General features: G+C 40.1%; 2 protein-coding genes across 2 annotated transcripts in view; one reads left to right on the top strand and one right to left on the bottom strand.

The window, feature by feature from the left end:
* The first annotated feature begins 174 nt into the window (after positions 1–174).
* On the top strand, positions 175–6,506 carry dbr1 (debranching RNA lariats 1). The gene is made up of 9 exons (XM_077616435.1): positions 175–342; positions 667–899; positions 976–1,100; positions 1,434–1,514; positions 1,590–1,675; positions 3,288–3,512; positions 3,590–3,667; positions 3,735–3,880; positions 4,873–6,506. Exons 2-9 carry the CDS (start codon positions 703–705, stop codon positions 5,564–5,566), a joined length of 1,632 nt encoding a protein of 543 aa, XP_077472561.1. The 5' UTR covers positions 175–342; positions 667–702; the 3' UTR covers positions 5,567–6,506.
* A 2,170-nt stretch (positions 6,507–8,676) lies between these two features.
* Positions 8,677–15,434, bottom strand: part of rab5b (RAB5B, member RAS oncogene family) — a 10,791-nt gene continuing 4,033 nt past the window's right edge. Inside the window, exons 6-8 of the mRNA XM_077616436.1 lie at positions 12,722–12,844; positions 11,342–11,435; positions 8,677–9,458 (exon numbers count right to left, since the gene is read on the bottom strand). Of these exons, the coding sequence (XP_077472562.1) occupies positions 9,343–9,458; positions 11,342–11,435; positions 12,722–12,844 (333 nt within the window). The 3' untranslated portion in view covers positions 8,677–9,342. The remainder of the gene's footprint in view (positions 9,459–11,341; positions 11,436–12,721; positions 12,845–15,434) is intronic.

The following is a 15,434-nucleotide window of genomic DNA, read 5'->3' as shown; positions in this document are numbered from 1 at the left end:
TACATTCGTCACAACAAGACCCACCCGATAGGCAAACAAGTAATTTAGGAATGTATGCACAAAGGTCGCGATAAAATCATTTATGTTCATACATTAACTGTTTGTATTACTATAGTAATTGTTATTAGAAGTGTTGAATCTACCGTTGGTGATCAAAATCTAAAACGCCTGTTTTGACTTACTGCGCAGGCGCACTCGCCTGTGAACGTGGGGAGGGAAATGTATTTGGGTCTCCAGCATTTGTACAGTTTTTCAGGAAAAAAAACTGCAATTAATTTACGATTTGGAGGTTTTTGTGGTCTGTATAGCGGCCTGGTCACCTTTGCCATCGTGTACGCCTCCGTAAGTGATTGTTTGTTTCAAAGAATAATTGTTTTGAGACGGCGTGCGTTCTTCGCCAATGTGTTCGCGTTGCGAATTGAGTTGGACAAAAAAACACGAACAAACAAAAATGCTGGTGTTTAGGACCTTTTTAGCTATTATAGAAACCTAATGTAACTACGATATTTAAATGTGTTATGAATGTATGTATGGGATGTACACGTGGGATTTATTTATTCGGTGGGGAAGAGTCGCTCTTTGAATGACGTCAAATCATTCAAAGATGTCTTATTGAGCAGAACTATTGGGTCAGTTTCTCTCTTTTTTTCTTTTTAACAACAATAGAGCTGAGACTCAAGATCGCCCCTGCTGGCTGCAGCCATGAAGATTGCAGTGGAGGGCTGTTGCCATGGTGAGTTGGACAAGATCTACGAGACTATTGCCCACTTGGAGAAAAAGGAGGGCGTCAAAGTAGAGCTATTGCTTTGCTGTGGTGACTTCCAAGCTGTGCGTAATGAAGGCGACCTCAGATGTATGGCGGTGCCTGCCAAGTACAGAACCATGCAGACGTTTTACAAGTTGGTGCCGCTGGCTTTCTAATGTTTTGTTTATTTTTATTCATGAGTCAATTTTTAACTATCATCTTTTTTATAGGTACTATTCTGGAGAGAAAAAAGCTCCCATTCTCACCATCTTCATTGGTGGTAACCATGAGGCCTCTAATCACCTGCAGGAGCTCTCTTATGGAGGCTGGGTGGCTCCCAATATATATTATCTGGGTAAGGGACAATGGCTATACACAAAATTTCATTGCAGATTTTACATTATAAATTATTCCTACTGTAAATCTTGGTACGGGTCTTTCAGGCAAGACCGGTAGTCCTGTTTTTTGTTGTTGTTAAAAATGTTACATTTCATCCAAGTCCTCGTAGTACTCTAAAGTATTATTTTCTAGCTTCAAATTAGGGATGCTACAGAACAAGTGATGTGACACCCTAGTGAACATGTCTAATTGTTACCTATGACCCCCCCCCCCCCCCCCCACCAAAAAAAAGAGGCATAACAAAAGGTTCTCAAGTACATTTTCAGTAACATTCAATTTCACGTTGAAGGCTACGCTGGGGTGATACGCTACAAAGGAATACGAATCGGCGGCTTGTCCGGTATCTTCAAGTCACATGACTACAGAAAAGGTTTTTTTTCCATATCACTTAGGCCTATCATACATCGTAAAGCAGCGTGCCATCAAGTGTTTGGGCTCATTGCAGGTCACCATGAATTCCCACCCTACAATCCTGGAACGCTGAGAAGTGTCTATCATGTGCGAAATATTGAGGTGTTCAAACTAAAACAGGTAATCATCACTCAAACACGGTGGTTCTTTCTATCACAATCCAGAAACTAAGCAATATGCTTAAAGCAAGCAGGGATGTCCAAACTATTCCACAAAAAGGTGCATTGGGTGCAGGTTTTTGTTCCATTTGTACTGCACAGATAGTTTAACCAATAAGGTTTCTTCAGAAACCAGCACCTGGCAGCGATCAACTGATTGAACTTTTAAAACACCAGACTGGCAAAATGTATTCTCTTCTTCGGTTTTAATGAAAACCCGCACCCTCTGTGGCCTTGAGAACTGGTTTGACACCCATGACTTAACCTCATATGACCCAAACTCGTGCAAAGCATATATTTTTATTTTCTCTTAGATATTTAGGCTAATTGGGACCTGATGAGTGTAAAAACAAAGTATTATCTTTTTTTGCATGATGTAGTTTCTGAGAAAATGATGTCCACATCATAAGTGGACGCCAGGGCCTTGTAGCCCAAAATTTAACATTGTAGTCTTTGATCACCAAAAATAATGTCCACACGTGTGGACGGCAGGTCATAGGAGGTTAACGTATTGATTATATAATCAGAGTCTGTGGTTGTGAAAAATACAGTGACTTAACATTTTTGGCAGAATCATAAATGTTTGGTTTCTGTCTGAAACACTTTTTAACTGAAATAACATGGTTAAAATCTATTAAAAATGCTATGCACCACAGACCAATTTCACCTGAAAAATATTTGAACAGAGTTGCATAGAAACACATCAAGACAAAAGATTAAATTGCAACTCAGCATGAACATGAATGCAATTGCTTTAATTAGCGGGAGACCAATCTCATATTTTCACACCTGCGTTCACGTCTGAATGAACTGATTTTGAGGATCTGCCAATACCAAGTACCAAGTTGATAGCTCAGCAATGTATATTAGCAGAAAAAAGCACATTTGAATATGTTTATAATTCATCCATTTTCGCCCTTTCATGACCGTTATCTACATGCGACAGCTAACAAAACAATTTATTTCAATTCTTTTGACAATGTCTTTGTCCAACTTAATTTGTTTCTTTGTAGGTTTAAAACCAAATTTAACTCATACAACTAATTAATTATCAGAACCATTTATCCTCACTAGGGTCGTGGGGGGTGCCGGACCCTTTCCCAGCTAAATATGTGCACCAGCCGGGGACACCCCGAATTGGCGGCCAGCCAATCGCTGGAAACAAGGAGACAGACAACCATTCATGCACACACTCATACCTAGGGGCGATTTAAAGTGTTAAATCAGCATATGCTGCATGTTTTGGGCATGTGGAAGGAATCCCCCAATGACATGCAAACTTCCACACTTGAGGAGATTGAACCTTCAAAGCCAGAACTGTGGGGCCGACGTGCTAACCACATCGGCCACTGGGCCGCTCCCATACAAAATCTTTTTCACCCGATCCCGATCTTCTAAAAATTACGTGATCTGCCCAAATTCTCATTGTGTGATCAGAACGGGGATATACTTACTACTTTTAAACAAAAGGGAGGGTAGAACCCATTTTCTCCACTGAAATGTTTTTTACTTTCAAAGACTCACTTCTCATGGAAATTAAATGATTGACAAAATAAATGTCTATTCCCAATTAGATTTGCATGCCTATCGATATTTTTATGAGCCATGACTGGCCCCGCGGAATCTATCATCATGGAACCACGGAAGAGCTGCTGCGTAAAAAGAAGTTTTTGCGACACGAGGTTGAGTCCAACTCTCTGGGGAGTCCCGCTGCCGCCGAGCTTCTAGAGCACCTTCAGCCCAGCTATTGGTTCTCGGCACATCTTCACGTCAAATTTGCTGCCCTGAAGCAACATCCGGTAAGACTAATTGAACCGGCAGTTGTTTTAAATTTGACTGATTTTATTTCTTGGCGTGATTTTCTACATGGTTCCAGACAAAACCCAATGCCGCCCCACGGGCCACAAAGTTCCTATCTCTGGATAAATGTCTGCCCTATCGTGAATTTCTGCAGGTAATGGAATGTTGTGTGTCTGGAAGGAGAAAGTTGGTCTAAATTGACGTCAATAACTTTGTTGTAGATTGTAGACTTACCAGAAAGAGCCGGTTCATCAAATGTCTTGGAATATGACCCCGAGTGGCTTGCCATACTAAAGCTCACAAATGAGTTGCAGAGAACCACCTCTCATCCATGGAACCCTCCTGAGAATAATGGCCTGCATGAACGGTGTGTACTTTTTATGAGCAATGCAACACTAAAGTATTTACTTAGCTCTAAATTTGTTTACTTGTCTCTTAGGAAAATGATAGAATATACAAATGTAAATAGATTTAACATTTTTACAGCCAAACATGACTCATTGGGCTGTTCTAGGAAGTCAAAAGTCAAATCATTACATCATTTTCTGTTCAGGGATACTAGTAAATGTAAATATTTTAACATTTTGATCAATAATTTATTACAGGGTTTCCCCCATTGCTTGATAAGCCTGGCGGGCCGGCATGCCAGGCGAGAAGATTGTTACAAAAAAGAAATACATTATGCACAATACTATTGTGTATATTTAATTTAGAAATACTGATATAACGTAATACCAAACACATGGTGAAATATTTTATGACTACCGGTACAAAGAAGATGAGCAGACGAAATCCCAAACGGAAAAGGATTGATGCGCACGTGCCTGCGTAAAAAAACAGCTAATATTCGTTGCAAAATGGCGGTAGCTTAAGAAAACGTAGGCAAATATTTCACACGACTAGCGGAAAAAGTTCACATTTGCCGCCATCTGCGCAGAAGATGAAAATGTGTCACAAAATTGCCGCGCCGATGGCAGAAAACAAAACAGGCGGAGTAATTTTGATTTTAATCATTTATTTTACATCACATAATCAAAACGTTACCTGCCCTTTCGGGCAGCTGTCAAAACGTAATTAGTTGCCCGAAAAGAGTACTTGGCTGCCCCGGGCATTATTGTCGAGCCTTGGTTTAGTGATCGGGTTTAAAGCATAGTGGTAGATAGTGTATTTACATCTTAAACTTACCGACTTTTATCAAACACTTTTATTGTTTTTGATGAAATTTTTTGGGGGGGATAATTACCGTTATCGTGTTATCGCCGGCTTTTACGAAAATTCTTTTAGTTGTGCCTTATAGTTCAGAAAATACAGTAATATGTAATATGATATAACATAACCTCTGGTTTTTCCCGCTTTTAGGTGGGACTTTACAGTCTCTGAAGAGGCACTAATGAAGGTGGTGGAGCAGCTCAACGGCGATCTTGCCATCCCAAGCAACTTCACTAAGACCGTACTGCCCTACGACCCAAGCACTCCTCACTTCCATGCTGCCCCCAGTTACCACGCCAACCCCCAGACCACAGAGTTGTGTGCCACCTTGGGCCTCACCGATCTCTACACCCAAGCAGGCCAGGTTAGTGCCACAAGTGGCCCTCGGGATACTCATGCTGAGGAGGAAGGCGACTTTCAGAGTGGTGACGAGCCTAGCGAGTACCCAACTGATGTTTCGGGCACGTCCTTTAATCCTGATGAGATCACCATCGAGGACGAGTGGGATGAAGAGGAGGGTGAAGAAGGTACTGAAAGCAGCACTGATTCAAAACCCTCCATCGGTAACACCCACACACCCAAAACCATGGTCCTGCCCCCACCTAAATCCCAAGTATCACCCATTTTTATGCCGCCTCTCCGGGATTTGCCTCCCCCCTCTCACTCGACACCCGCAGTTCCCCGACTTCCTTCCTGTGACAGTGACAATGACATAGACGGTGAGCGTATTCTTAAAAGAACCAGCGAAGAAGCAGGTGATAGAGGAAGTCAGACCACGACACTGCAAATCAAGCGGAGGAACCAAATAATCTATGCCACGGTGGAGGATGACTGTGATGAATAGCGGAAAACTTTATTTTTTTAAATGTATTATTAACAGTGTTGCATCTAGGCTGCAGGATTGTGGGATTCACCCACTTCGTAGCGTATTGGCGCCAAATGGAGAGACAAATATGCTATATATTAGACCTGGGTGATAAAACGATAACAATAATTATCATCAAATAATTTTAGTCCATAATAATAAAAACTTTAGATAAAATTTGCTAGAATTAAACTGCACTACAACACGAAACCTCAAAGAACAGGGGCGTTGATGTGACGTGAACGCTAGTTCCAGATCAACAAAGCAAAAGAACTATAACTATATCACAGCCAAAATGCGCAATTATGAGATGCAGGACAACTCCGAGGCGACCCACTAAAAGATCGAATTGTCGTCTCTGCCGTTTTCTTTATTATTATTATTTTTTTAAATGCGTCTTTAATACCTGTGCACAAAAAGCAACCTTATTTAAAATTTCCTTAACCCATTCTCCTGATTTGAGGACAGCTTGTAATTCCTTTCTTACTTGATATCAAGGAGTTTGCACATTTTATGCAAATGTTATGAAAATGTTGCACAAATCTAAATCTTGTTAATGTGGGTAAAAATGGGTTAACTTTATCCAACTTGTATTCATTTATTTTTTGGGCCATGTGAGGTAAATTTATATTGTTTCTTTTAATGAGTCTGAAAATATTCTACTTGCCAATGGTGATGGTAAAATTATATTTTATATTCTCTTTTCTTTTAAAGTACGGTAACATAATTATTTTCATAATTGAATAATGAGGAAAGTAATTCATTTACTTATTTACAGAAGTTTTAAGTTTCAATTAGGAAAGAAAAAATATGTAATAGTTATCGTGCATAACTATTTTATGGCTATAAAACCTCTACTGCAGCTACAGCTGCGACACAAAAAATAATCAATAAATCAATGCACAAAAATGGAGTAAAATCCACTTCCTAGCAGCATTTAATGATTAAATACAAATACTGGAGCTTTTCAGACATTAAAACCAGGCCAGGGGGTGATTTTCCCGGGAAAAGACAGCGATGAACGCCAATGGCGTATGGGCAAACATTGCCCGAAAATGGGGTAAAATCCAGCCGAAAACAGCATTTATTGATTACATACAAATACTGGAGCTTTTTAGACATCAGAACCGGGCCCGGAGTATCATTTTCCCAGGAAAAAGACAGCGATGAACGTCGATACGTCCATATATGTCCATACGCGAAACGGCAAAAAATGCACTAAAATGGGGTAAAATCCACTTCCTAGCAGCATTTATTGATTGAATACAAATACTGGAGCTTTTGAGACATTACAACCAGGCCAGGGGGGTGATTTCCCCGGGAAAAGACAGCGATGGACGTCTATGGCGAAACGGCAAAAATTGCACTAAAATGGGGTAAAATCCACTTCCTAGCAGCATTTAGTGATTAAATACAAAAACTGGAGCTTAAATACAAACACTAGAGCTTTTCAGATATCAGAACCGGGCCCACAATTGAAATATTGTTTAGGAATATAGCCCTATTTTACTCCCCAAAAATCCTTTTTAACTGTACACAATATCCATCCTGCTTTCTTTCTTCCTTCTTTTCTATCGCCATCGAAGCTAATGCTGAAAGTCGAGCCTGTCCTACCGTATTTCTGGCATAGTCCGTCTTAAAAATGCCTTCAAATCAACACAACAATATATTTGCTTGTGCAGCTAGCTCCAGATACAGTTTGGTAGCTAATCATAGTTGGTGAAAGCGATGACGTATCCCTACGCCTGCGACAAGGCAATGACGTATCCCTACGCCTGCGACAATGCATTGTGGTGTTGTCAACTCGAAATCTGATTGGTTAAAGCAACAGTCTTATCGACGCTTGTTTAATGCAGCAGAGCCCACAGAACTGATTGTGAAGGCAGTGAGGCAAATTTCTGACCCTGGCAACAAATAATGGGATTGGTCAAATGCTTCAATATGAAAACACTCATCTGGAAGCAGTGCAACCAGGGGGAAAAGCAATGAAAGGAAGCTAACAGACAATTTGGAATTATTTAATAAGTATTGATGGACAAAATATAATATATGATTCGGATATTTCTTAGGCCAGCAGAGAAGGCCTTGAAGGCCCTGACGGCCCACCACTGCTGGAACAAAAGTTTGCATGTCAAAGGGTTGCGTAACTTGAAAATGTCCTATGTGGAAGCATTCGTAAATAGGTGTGACTAATTCCCAGTCAACCAAAATTCAGTTTTGTATTTTCAACCAACCGTTTAGACTACGACCACGAGTATTTTCAAGATGTCCACTCTAGTATTAGTTTTCAGATTTTTGTGGTCTCGGCCCCCCCAAATTACATTTAAGGCCCTGTCCACATTTAGCAGGGCCCTTTAAAAATGAGCACCGAGCTGTTGGTGGTGGGTGGGGTGTCTACTGAGACGTATCCCGTCCCCTCACCGCCGAAGGACTCTGAATTGAAGCATATATAATTGTGGCACACATTTGAAGTGTCCTTTTCACAGTTGGGTGTGTAGAGGGGGATCTCCCCTAATTGTTAATGTCTAGCTGCAACACTGTAATTTCTGTTTTAAATAGAAACAAAATACAAGGAAATGTTTATTTTTTGTAAATGTGATTTGAAGACAGCAAAAAAGATAAAAATCTGTATCCTTAAAACAAAATTTGTACAATCTCTAAACACGATTTCTGTTTTTTTAAATGTTTAATTATTTAATTGTTTCAAGTCAATTTCTATGCAATGCTGTACAGACATTTACAAATAAAAAAAAGCTTAAACTTAAAAATATAGTTTCATGTTTAAATTAACACATTCCTTCCTGCCCCTTTTAACCAGTGTTTTTTCTAAGTATGTTATCATGACTTGTTGAGGCCATTTTTTTTAAAGCTATGATCAGTTAGACTCATGCAAGCCCCCTTTAGTGGTGCCTTTTTTCACATAGGAATGTGTGTGAATACATTTTTATGCACAGGTAAATTTGCAGGTTGATTAATCATTATTATTGAGTATTTTTAGTTAGGGGGAAACACACAATGTCCATATTGAAGTTTGCATCAAGCTTTGGTAGCAATTGGAATTTTAATACATAACTATTTTCTCAACATCATCAGCTCATTGTTTGAGTTTTATTACATTTTTGTCACTTTCAACAACCGTACACCTCGCACACAAAACTTACTCTAATCATTCTATTAAACAATAAATTATTTCACATTACTATCCTTATTTTTCATTCCTTTCTACACTGATCTTTACATTTAGAATCAATACTATTCTGTGCTTTGCCACTTTTTTATTTATATATTTTAATTAGCAATTATGTCAAGTGAGTATACACTCTGGCTTGAGTCTTTATTGTTGCTATGGTGTGAGAAAGCAATAGCATGTACTGTATTTTGTCTCGTAGTGTAGAGAGTTAATAGGGTCTTGACATGAAAACACATTAAATGTGTTATGTTGGTTTTAGGACCCAGAGGACTAGACAGATGAAGCCTGTCGAGCACATAGCGTCTTTTATTTTACTTCATCTTTTGCTTCTGTCTGCTCATTTGCTTTGAACATGTAGTATGTGTTGGTTATCTGACTGGGATCAAGCTGAAATGATACAAGGCATAATATTCACAATTCCTGTCCTCCATGTTGTTGCTTTTTTCACTCTTCCTTGGCTAGATTTTATCACGATGAGGACAATCGTTCAAGGTGGGTGGTTAAAGAAGATGGGATGCTTCTGACTGCAGTAGTGGAGGTCACATATGAAGAGGATGTGCGTGGTTTAGTTCCCACCACAGCATGATCTAGTGGAGTGGGTGTCAGGGTCCTGAAGGTTGACTCCTCGATGTCGTGCTGCATGTGCCGGGTTTTGGGTGTCTGTTTTTGGCATCTTTTTGGCTGCAAGAATACAAGCATTAATATAGACTTCAGTTGCAAAATATACATAGGCATATATTGCCTATTTTTTATCATACATTGGAAGATAGATTTAGTACTCAGCTTGGACAAAAATAGCACCCTAAAGCAGTAGAACTAATATTAATTTTAAGGAATTAACATACTTTCAAACAAGCACATTGTATAAACAAGCAGAGTCCAAATGAAGGAATGTCAATTTAAGAAACTTAGACACAAGAAACTTAAATTACGCCTACATTCCTTTGCACTACAGCGGTACCTTGAGATATGAGCTTAGTGTTCCGGGACTGAGCTCGTATGTCGATTTACTCGTATCTCAAATACAACGTTTCCCAAAGAAATGAACTAAATACAAATTAATTAGTTCCCACCCTCTGAAAAAAAACAAAACTGGATATTACAATGGAAAAATATTTTTAAGGGTTGTAATTCACCATCTACTAACAGAGTAACAAATGCCTAATGGTTATGATGTTTAATAATAAAATGAGGCATTTAATACAATACGGAGTTTGCGGATGGAAGAGAGAGTGAGAGAGAGAGACTTGACGGAAGCGCTCGTAATGTAACAAACTTTAAATTTAACTTAAATGAGCTTAGATTCCTAGATACACACTTAAAAAAGTTTTAATCTTACGTTACACTGAATTTAAACCTTCTTGTGCAATAACCAAGGCAAAGAGGTTAATGTATTCCACCAAGGCTTTTGGCAAACTTCCTGCTTGGTGAGCCAGCTCAGTCACGCGGACACCACTCATGTTTTTAGATTATTTCGTGCTTAATATCGATTGTCATCATACGCCTTTTCTTCGCACTGCCCTTCACTGCACCGGCTTGCTTTGGATCCATTGTTTCCCTTAATTCTGCACTGACTAATGCAACAACAACAAAAACATGGAAAAAACGCACTGCTCCGCCCAGTGCTCATAGAGATCTCTACATGAGGGAGATGCGGCGAGAGAAACAGTGTGGTGAAATCATAAAGCAGCCTCCTGAGGCCTGGCCAACTGGCTGTCTCAAATGCTCGTATCTCAAAATTTGTCTCGAATCTCAAGGTAAATATTTGCTCGGGATTTTACCCGTATCTCCAATTGCTCGTATGTCGAGGCACTGGTATGTCAAATTATTACTGTGCTCTTATTTGACACTAGATGGCGCTTGCCACCTATACAGTGTCTGTCAGCCCATGGGTCAAAACCTTACATGTTGAAATCAATGTAGGAAACTAGAATTTCACTATTTTCTTCATGTAAATAAACCAAAAATAATCTAATGTGATAAATTCAGTTATTTATTGTTGTGATTTAATGGCCCGGCGGCTTGAGTGGTTGGTACGTCGGCCTCAAAGCTCTGGGGTCCTGAGTTCAAATCCAGGTTGGTCCACCTGTGTGGAGTTTGCATGTTCTCCCTGGGGCTCCGTGGGTTTTCTCCGGGTACTCCGGTTTCTTCCCACATTCCAAAGACATGCATGGTAGGGTGATTAGACACTCTAAATTGCCCCTAGGTGTGAGTGTTAGTGTGAATGGTTGTCCGTCCCCTTGTGGCTTGCGATTGGCTGGCCACCGATTCAGGGTGTCCCCTGCCTCTGGCCCGAAGTCAGCTGGGATAGGCTCCAGCACCCCCTGCAACCCTAGTCAGAAAATGAATGAATGGTGATTTTCATGCCATTTTTGCGGTCACTGAATATTTTCTTTTCTGCAAGCTTCATTTCAGTGTTGTATGAATTAGGGCAGTCCTGATGATTTACAAGATTTTCCTTGAGAAATCATTGGTTGTTTGGATCAGTAATTTCAGTTAAATATATCATATACATATCACAAAGATCGAACAAAGAACTTTGACTGAGATGAATAGGAGCCTACCGATGGCCAGGAACAGCTCGTTGACGTTCATGGCCGTCTTGGCTGAAGTTTCCATGAAGAGGAGGCCGGTGTCATCAGTGTAGGTCTGTGCTTCCTTCGTCAACACATAATAATCAAATTAGGGCACACTCATGAACAATTTTAACCCTTTGGCTGCCTGATGCTGGGAGGATTTATGCTTCTGAAAAAAATGCATTTTACTAATAGTACAGTGGTACCTCGAGATACGAGCTTAATCCGTTCCGGGACTGAGCTCGTATGACAAGTTACTCGTAACTCGAGGTAAAGTTTCCCATTGAAATGAATGGGAAACAAATTAATTCGTTCCAACTCTCTGAAAAAAACACCAGAAACAGGATATTGGATTGAAAAAAAAAGTTTTATTTCTTATAATTCGCCATATATTGACAAAGTAATAAATAACGAGTGGTTTAATAGAAATAAAGTGTTTAATCTAACTAAAATTGGCCGGATTTCGCCGAGGGGAGAGGGGCTTCGGGTTTTTTTTTTCCTCCACACAACGGACTCGTAAACAGAACAAACACTCCACCCTCACGTTCGCTATCGATGGGCTGTTTGCTGTCGTACTATTCCCTTCAAAATATTCCGAAAATGATGCACACAAATGTCCTCACAATCGGAGAACGCACGACCACTTGCCAACGAGCAGCAAGCAGTCTTATCAGCGATCGCACCGCTGCTCATGGGAGCTTCGGAGGCGCTGGCTAGCGGCTCATTTTAGCTTGTAGCATCTGTGTTCGCATCCCCTCGAACGGCGACTATGATAGAGTTGCTACCGGGGATGCTGTTGCGAGCCAGTGCCCCCGATGTTCTTATGAGCAGCCAACGAGCAGAGTCTTTTATCAGCGATCGCCCCGCTGCTCATGGGAGCTTCAGGGGCGCTGGCTAGCGGCTCCTTTTAGCTTGTAGCATCTGTGTTCGCATCCCCTCGAACGGCGCCTATGATAGAGTTGCTACCGGGGATACTTTTGCGAGCACGAGTATACTTCATTACCCAGAAAGCCCTCTTTTCACCGCGCATGCGCGTTGTGCGTTTCCTGGTCTGAATAGCTCATCCGGTGCTTGTAAATATTGTTATACACGAAAGATATGCCAAAAAAAATGCCATGGCAACCTGGCTTGGTCGCATCACGAAACTTTGACCGCATCACGGGCGAATTATTCGATCGAAATTTCCCCCGTAAGACGAGCATTCCGTATGACGAACGGTCGTATGACGAGGTACCACTGTATATGAAAGTTCTATTTCCTTTTATTGCCCAATTTTCTGGTGTTGTGGAGACCATTTTCCATCTAAATATACCAAATAGTAGCTTTCTGAGATAATTCATATATTTATCATTAAGATGGTATGCTTACCTCATACTCTACTAGTCTCTTCTCAGCCAGGTCGGCCTTGTTGCCCGCCAAAGCAATGACAATATTGGGACTAGCCTGCCTCTGAAGCTCTTTTACCCAGGCCTTCGCCCTCTCGAAGGTTTCCTGTGTAATTCATCACAAAAATGGTGACACAGGACAAATGAATATTTGATGGATACACTCATCCACTAATTTATTCAGTACACGTCCTCAATCGCAGGCGACCAGTGCAGCAACATAACCTTGCAATAAAAACATGACTATTTCGGATCTGATAAAACGGTAATTATCATGAAAGAATTTGTCAACAATAATAATACATTTGATTTGATAAAATTTGATACATTTAAACTGCAGCCACCCGAAAACAGAGGTATCATTTTAAAATATAATTAGTAGTAGCAGATAAAACCCTGATGATACCCAAGACTAGTCACACCACACGTTATCTTTACTGTATTTAATGTAGAGTATTTTACAGTTTTTATCATCTTTGGTTTCTTTTTAAACTCTTACGACAGGATTAAAAATTAGAAGAGGCATTATATGTGGAGCAAGTCCTTATTGAAATAGTTTGACTGTTTTCATTTATTAACTGTGGTTAACCTCTTTTTACACTTGAGCATGTTTAAAGAACACACGTTAAAGGTTGTTCCTGTACGGCATTTATTTTATTAACACACCTGATGTACATTTGAAGTTTTGTATTTGCGACTTACTTTGCGTATTTCGTTTATAAAATTGATTTGGAGCCGACTTGACATTTTCAGCGCGCAGATTTATATTTAGGTCAGGAGAAAGACTTAATGAACACAGGCAATAACATCATCTAAAAAAAAGGGAAAAAAATCGGGTATCGGGGGAACTTTATCCACGGCAACAACGCACTTGTAACCGAACAAACCAATTTAAATTAACTTGGATTAATATATACAGACACTCAAACATACGTTTAATGTAACTTTACACAAAACTGAATTCTAATTCTGTTTTAATCTTTTTTACCTTTATTCTACGGGTTGACTCCACCCGGACGTTCACCCGGAGTCTTCAAAACGAACGCATCAAGAGTTGTTTGTTTTTGCCTTCCCTTCAAAATATTTCGAAAATGACGCGCACAAATGTCATCACAATACGATAACGCGCGACCACTTGCCAGCTTGTCAGGGTGCCTTTTTTCTACAAAATCCGAAAACTCTTGCCACTTTGTTGTAACTTTCCTGGGTGATAATCGAGGCAAATGTCTTGATAAATTCCACTGCGGCTTTCGAATTGGAACTTGCTGCCCATTACCCATAATACCCATTACGTGTCTGATTACCGAGTGTATTCCAGGTCTTTTTTTAAATTTTTCGAACCAGTCATGACTCGCTTTAAAGGGTTCTGAAGGTGTTGAAGGCTCCCCCTTTTCAGATCCTTTCGTTGTTATCAAATCCATGTAAATTCCGCTGGCTTTTTCACATATAGTTGACTCGGTCACGCTATCTCCTGCTAACTGTTCTGAATGTCACTGCGCCGGCGGAAAAGCAAGCTTGGTGACACGTACACCACTCTCCTATTTTTCAATTATTTCGCGCTTAATGTTGATTGTCAACGTTCGCCATTTCTTTGCACAACTCTGCAACTTTGTTCACTTTTTATGTAGTATTATGCATTGACTAACGGGGGAAAATGCAAAGCTCCGCCCCGTGCTCGTAGATATATTTTATACACGAAAGAGATGCGGCAAGACAGTGCCATGGCCACCTGGCTTTCTCACAGCTCAAATTTTTTTCTCGTACCTAGGCCGAATTACGTGCTCGTAGATATATTTTATACATGAAAGAGATGCGGCAAGACAGTGCCATGGCCACCTGGCTTTCTCACATCTCGAATTTTTTCTCGTATCTAGGGCGAATTATTTGATCGAAATTTTCATCGTAGCTCGAGCATCTCGTAGGTAGAGCTGCTCGTATGTTGAGGTACCACTGTAGTGATTTATTTAGTTGGGCTGTAATTACTTGACGATTTACTGATGTGCTCAGTCACCTCCAACCGACCCCTGTATTTCATTGAGCAAAAACTGCCCCTGATCTAAAATAGATTGATTTTAACCTTTAATATTGTTGGGTTTATTCTGGGATGTTAGTATATGTTCATTAAGCATTTTAATAGGTAATGAAGCTATACATTAATTTGTGCTTCATGTTGGGACAAAGTAAGCACGAGGACACTTTCCCCCACAGCTGCATTCGAGGCCAGTTAATTGTTTTCAGGACTATTGACTCAACAAAACACCTTGTTCCAGGCCGAGGATGTTGATCTACAAGGGACTCATAAATTGCTTTGACTTGGACTCTGGCAGAGGGCGATAATCGCATTATTGTTTAAAAATACGGCTGCTTTGTTTACCTTATAAAGAAATTATTATGCTTACTTCTGCAAATTCTTACACAGTTGTTTTGGTTTCCAATCCGCTCGGGTCACATTGTATGCTTACTTGTGCAAATTCTTACGCAGGTGTTTTTGGTTTCGATCTAAATATGAGATTGTCGTGGCAGTTGTTTTTTGACCTTAATGGTGTTATTCGGTTATCTTATGCAATTGTTTTAAATCAGATTACATTAAATGTTTTGAGTATGGCGTGACAAAATTGGACAGAGGATACCGTTTTTCAGAATCCTCCTGGATGAAGACGAATCGGGAGTGATTTTCACATGCAAGTTGTAACCAG

This window comes from Stigmatopora argus, chromosome 13, assembly GCF_051989625.1.
Source record: "Stigmatopora argus isolate UIUO_Sarg chromosome 13, RoL_Sarg_1.0, whole genome shotgun sequence".
Taxonomy (NCBI): domain Eukaryota; kingdom Metazoa; phylum Chordata; class Actinopteri; order Syngnathiformes; family Syngnathidae; genus Stigmatopora; species Stigmatopora argus.
Note: the sequence above shows the minus strand (reverse complement) of the source record. Positions and strands in the feature narration are given on the sequence as shown.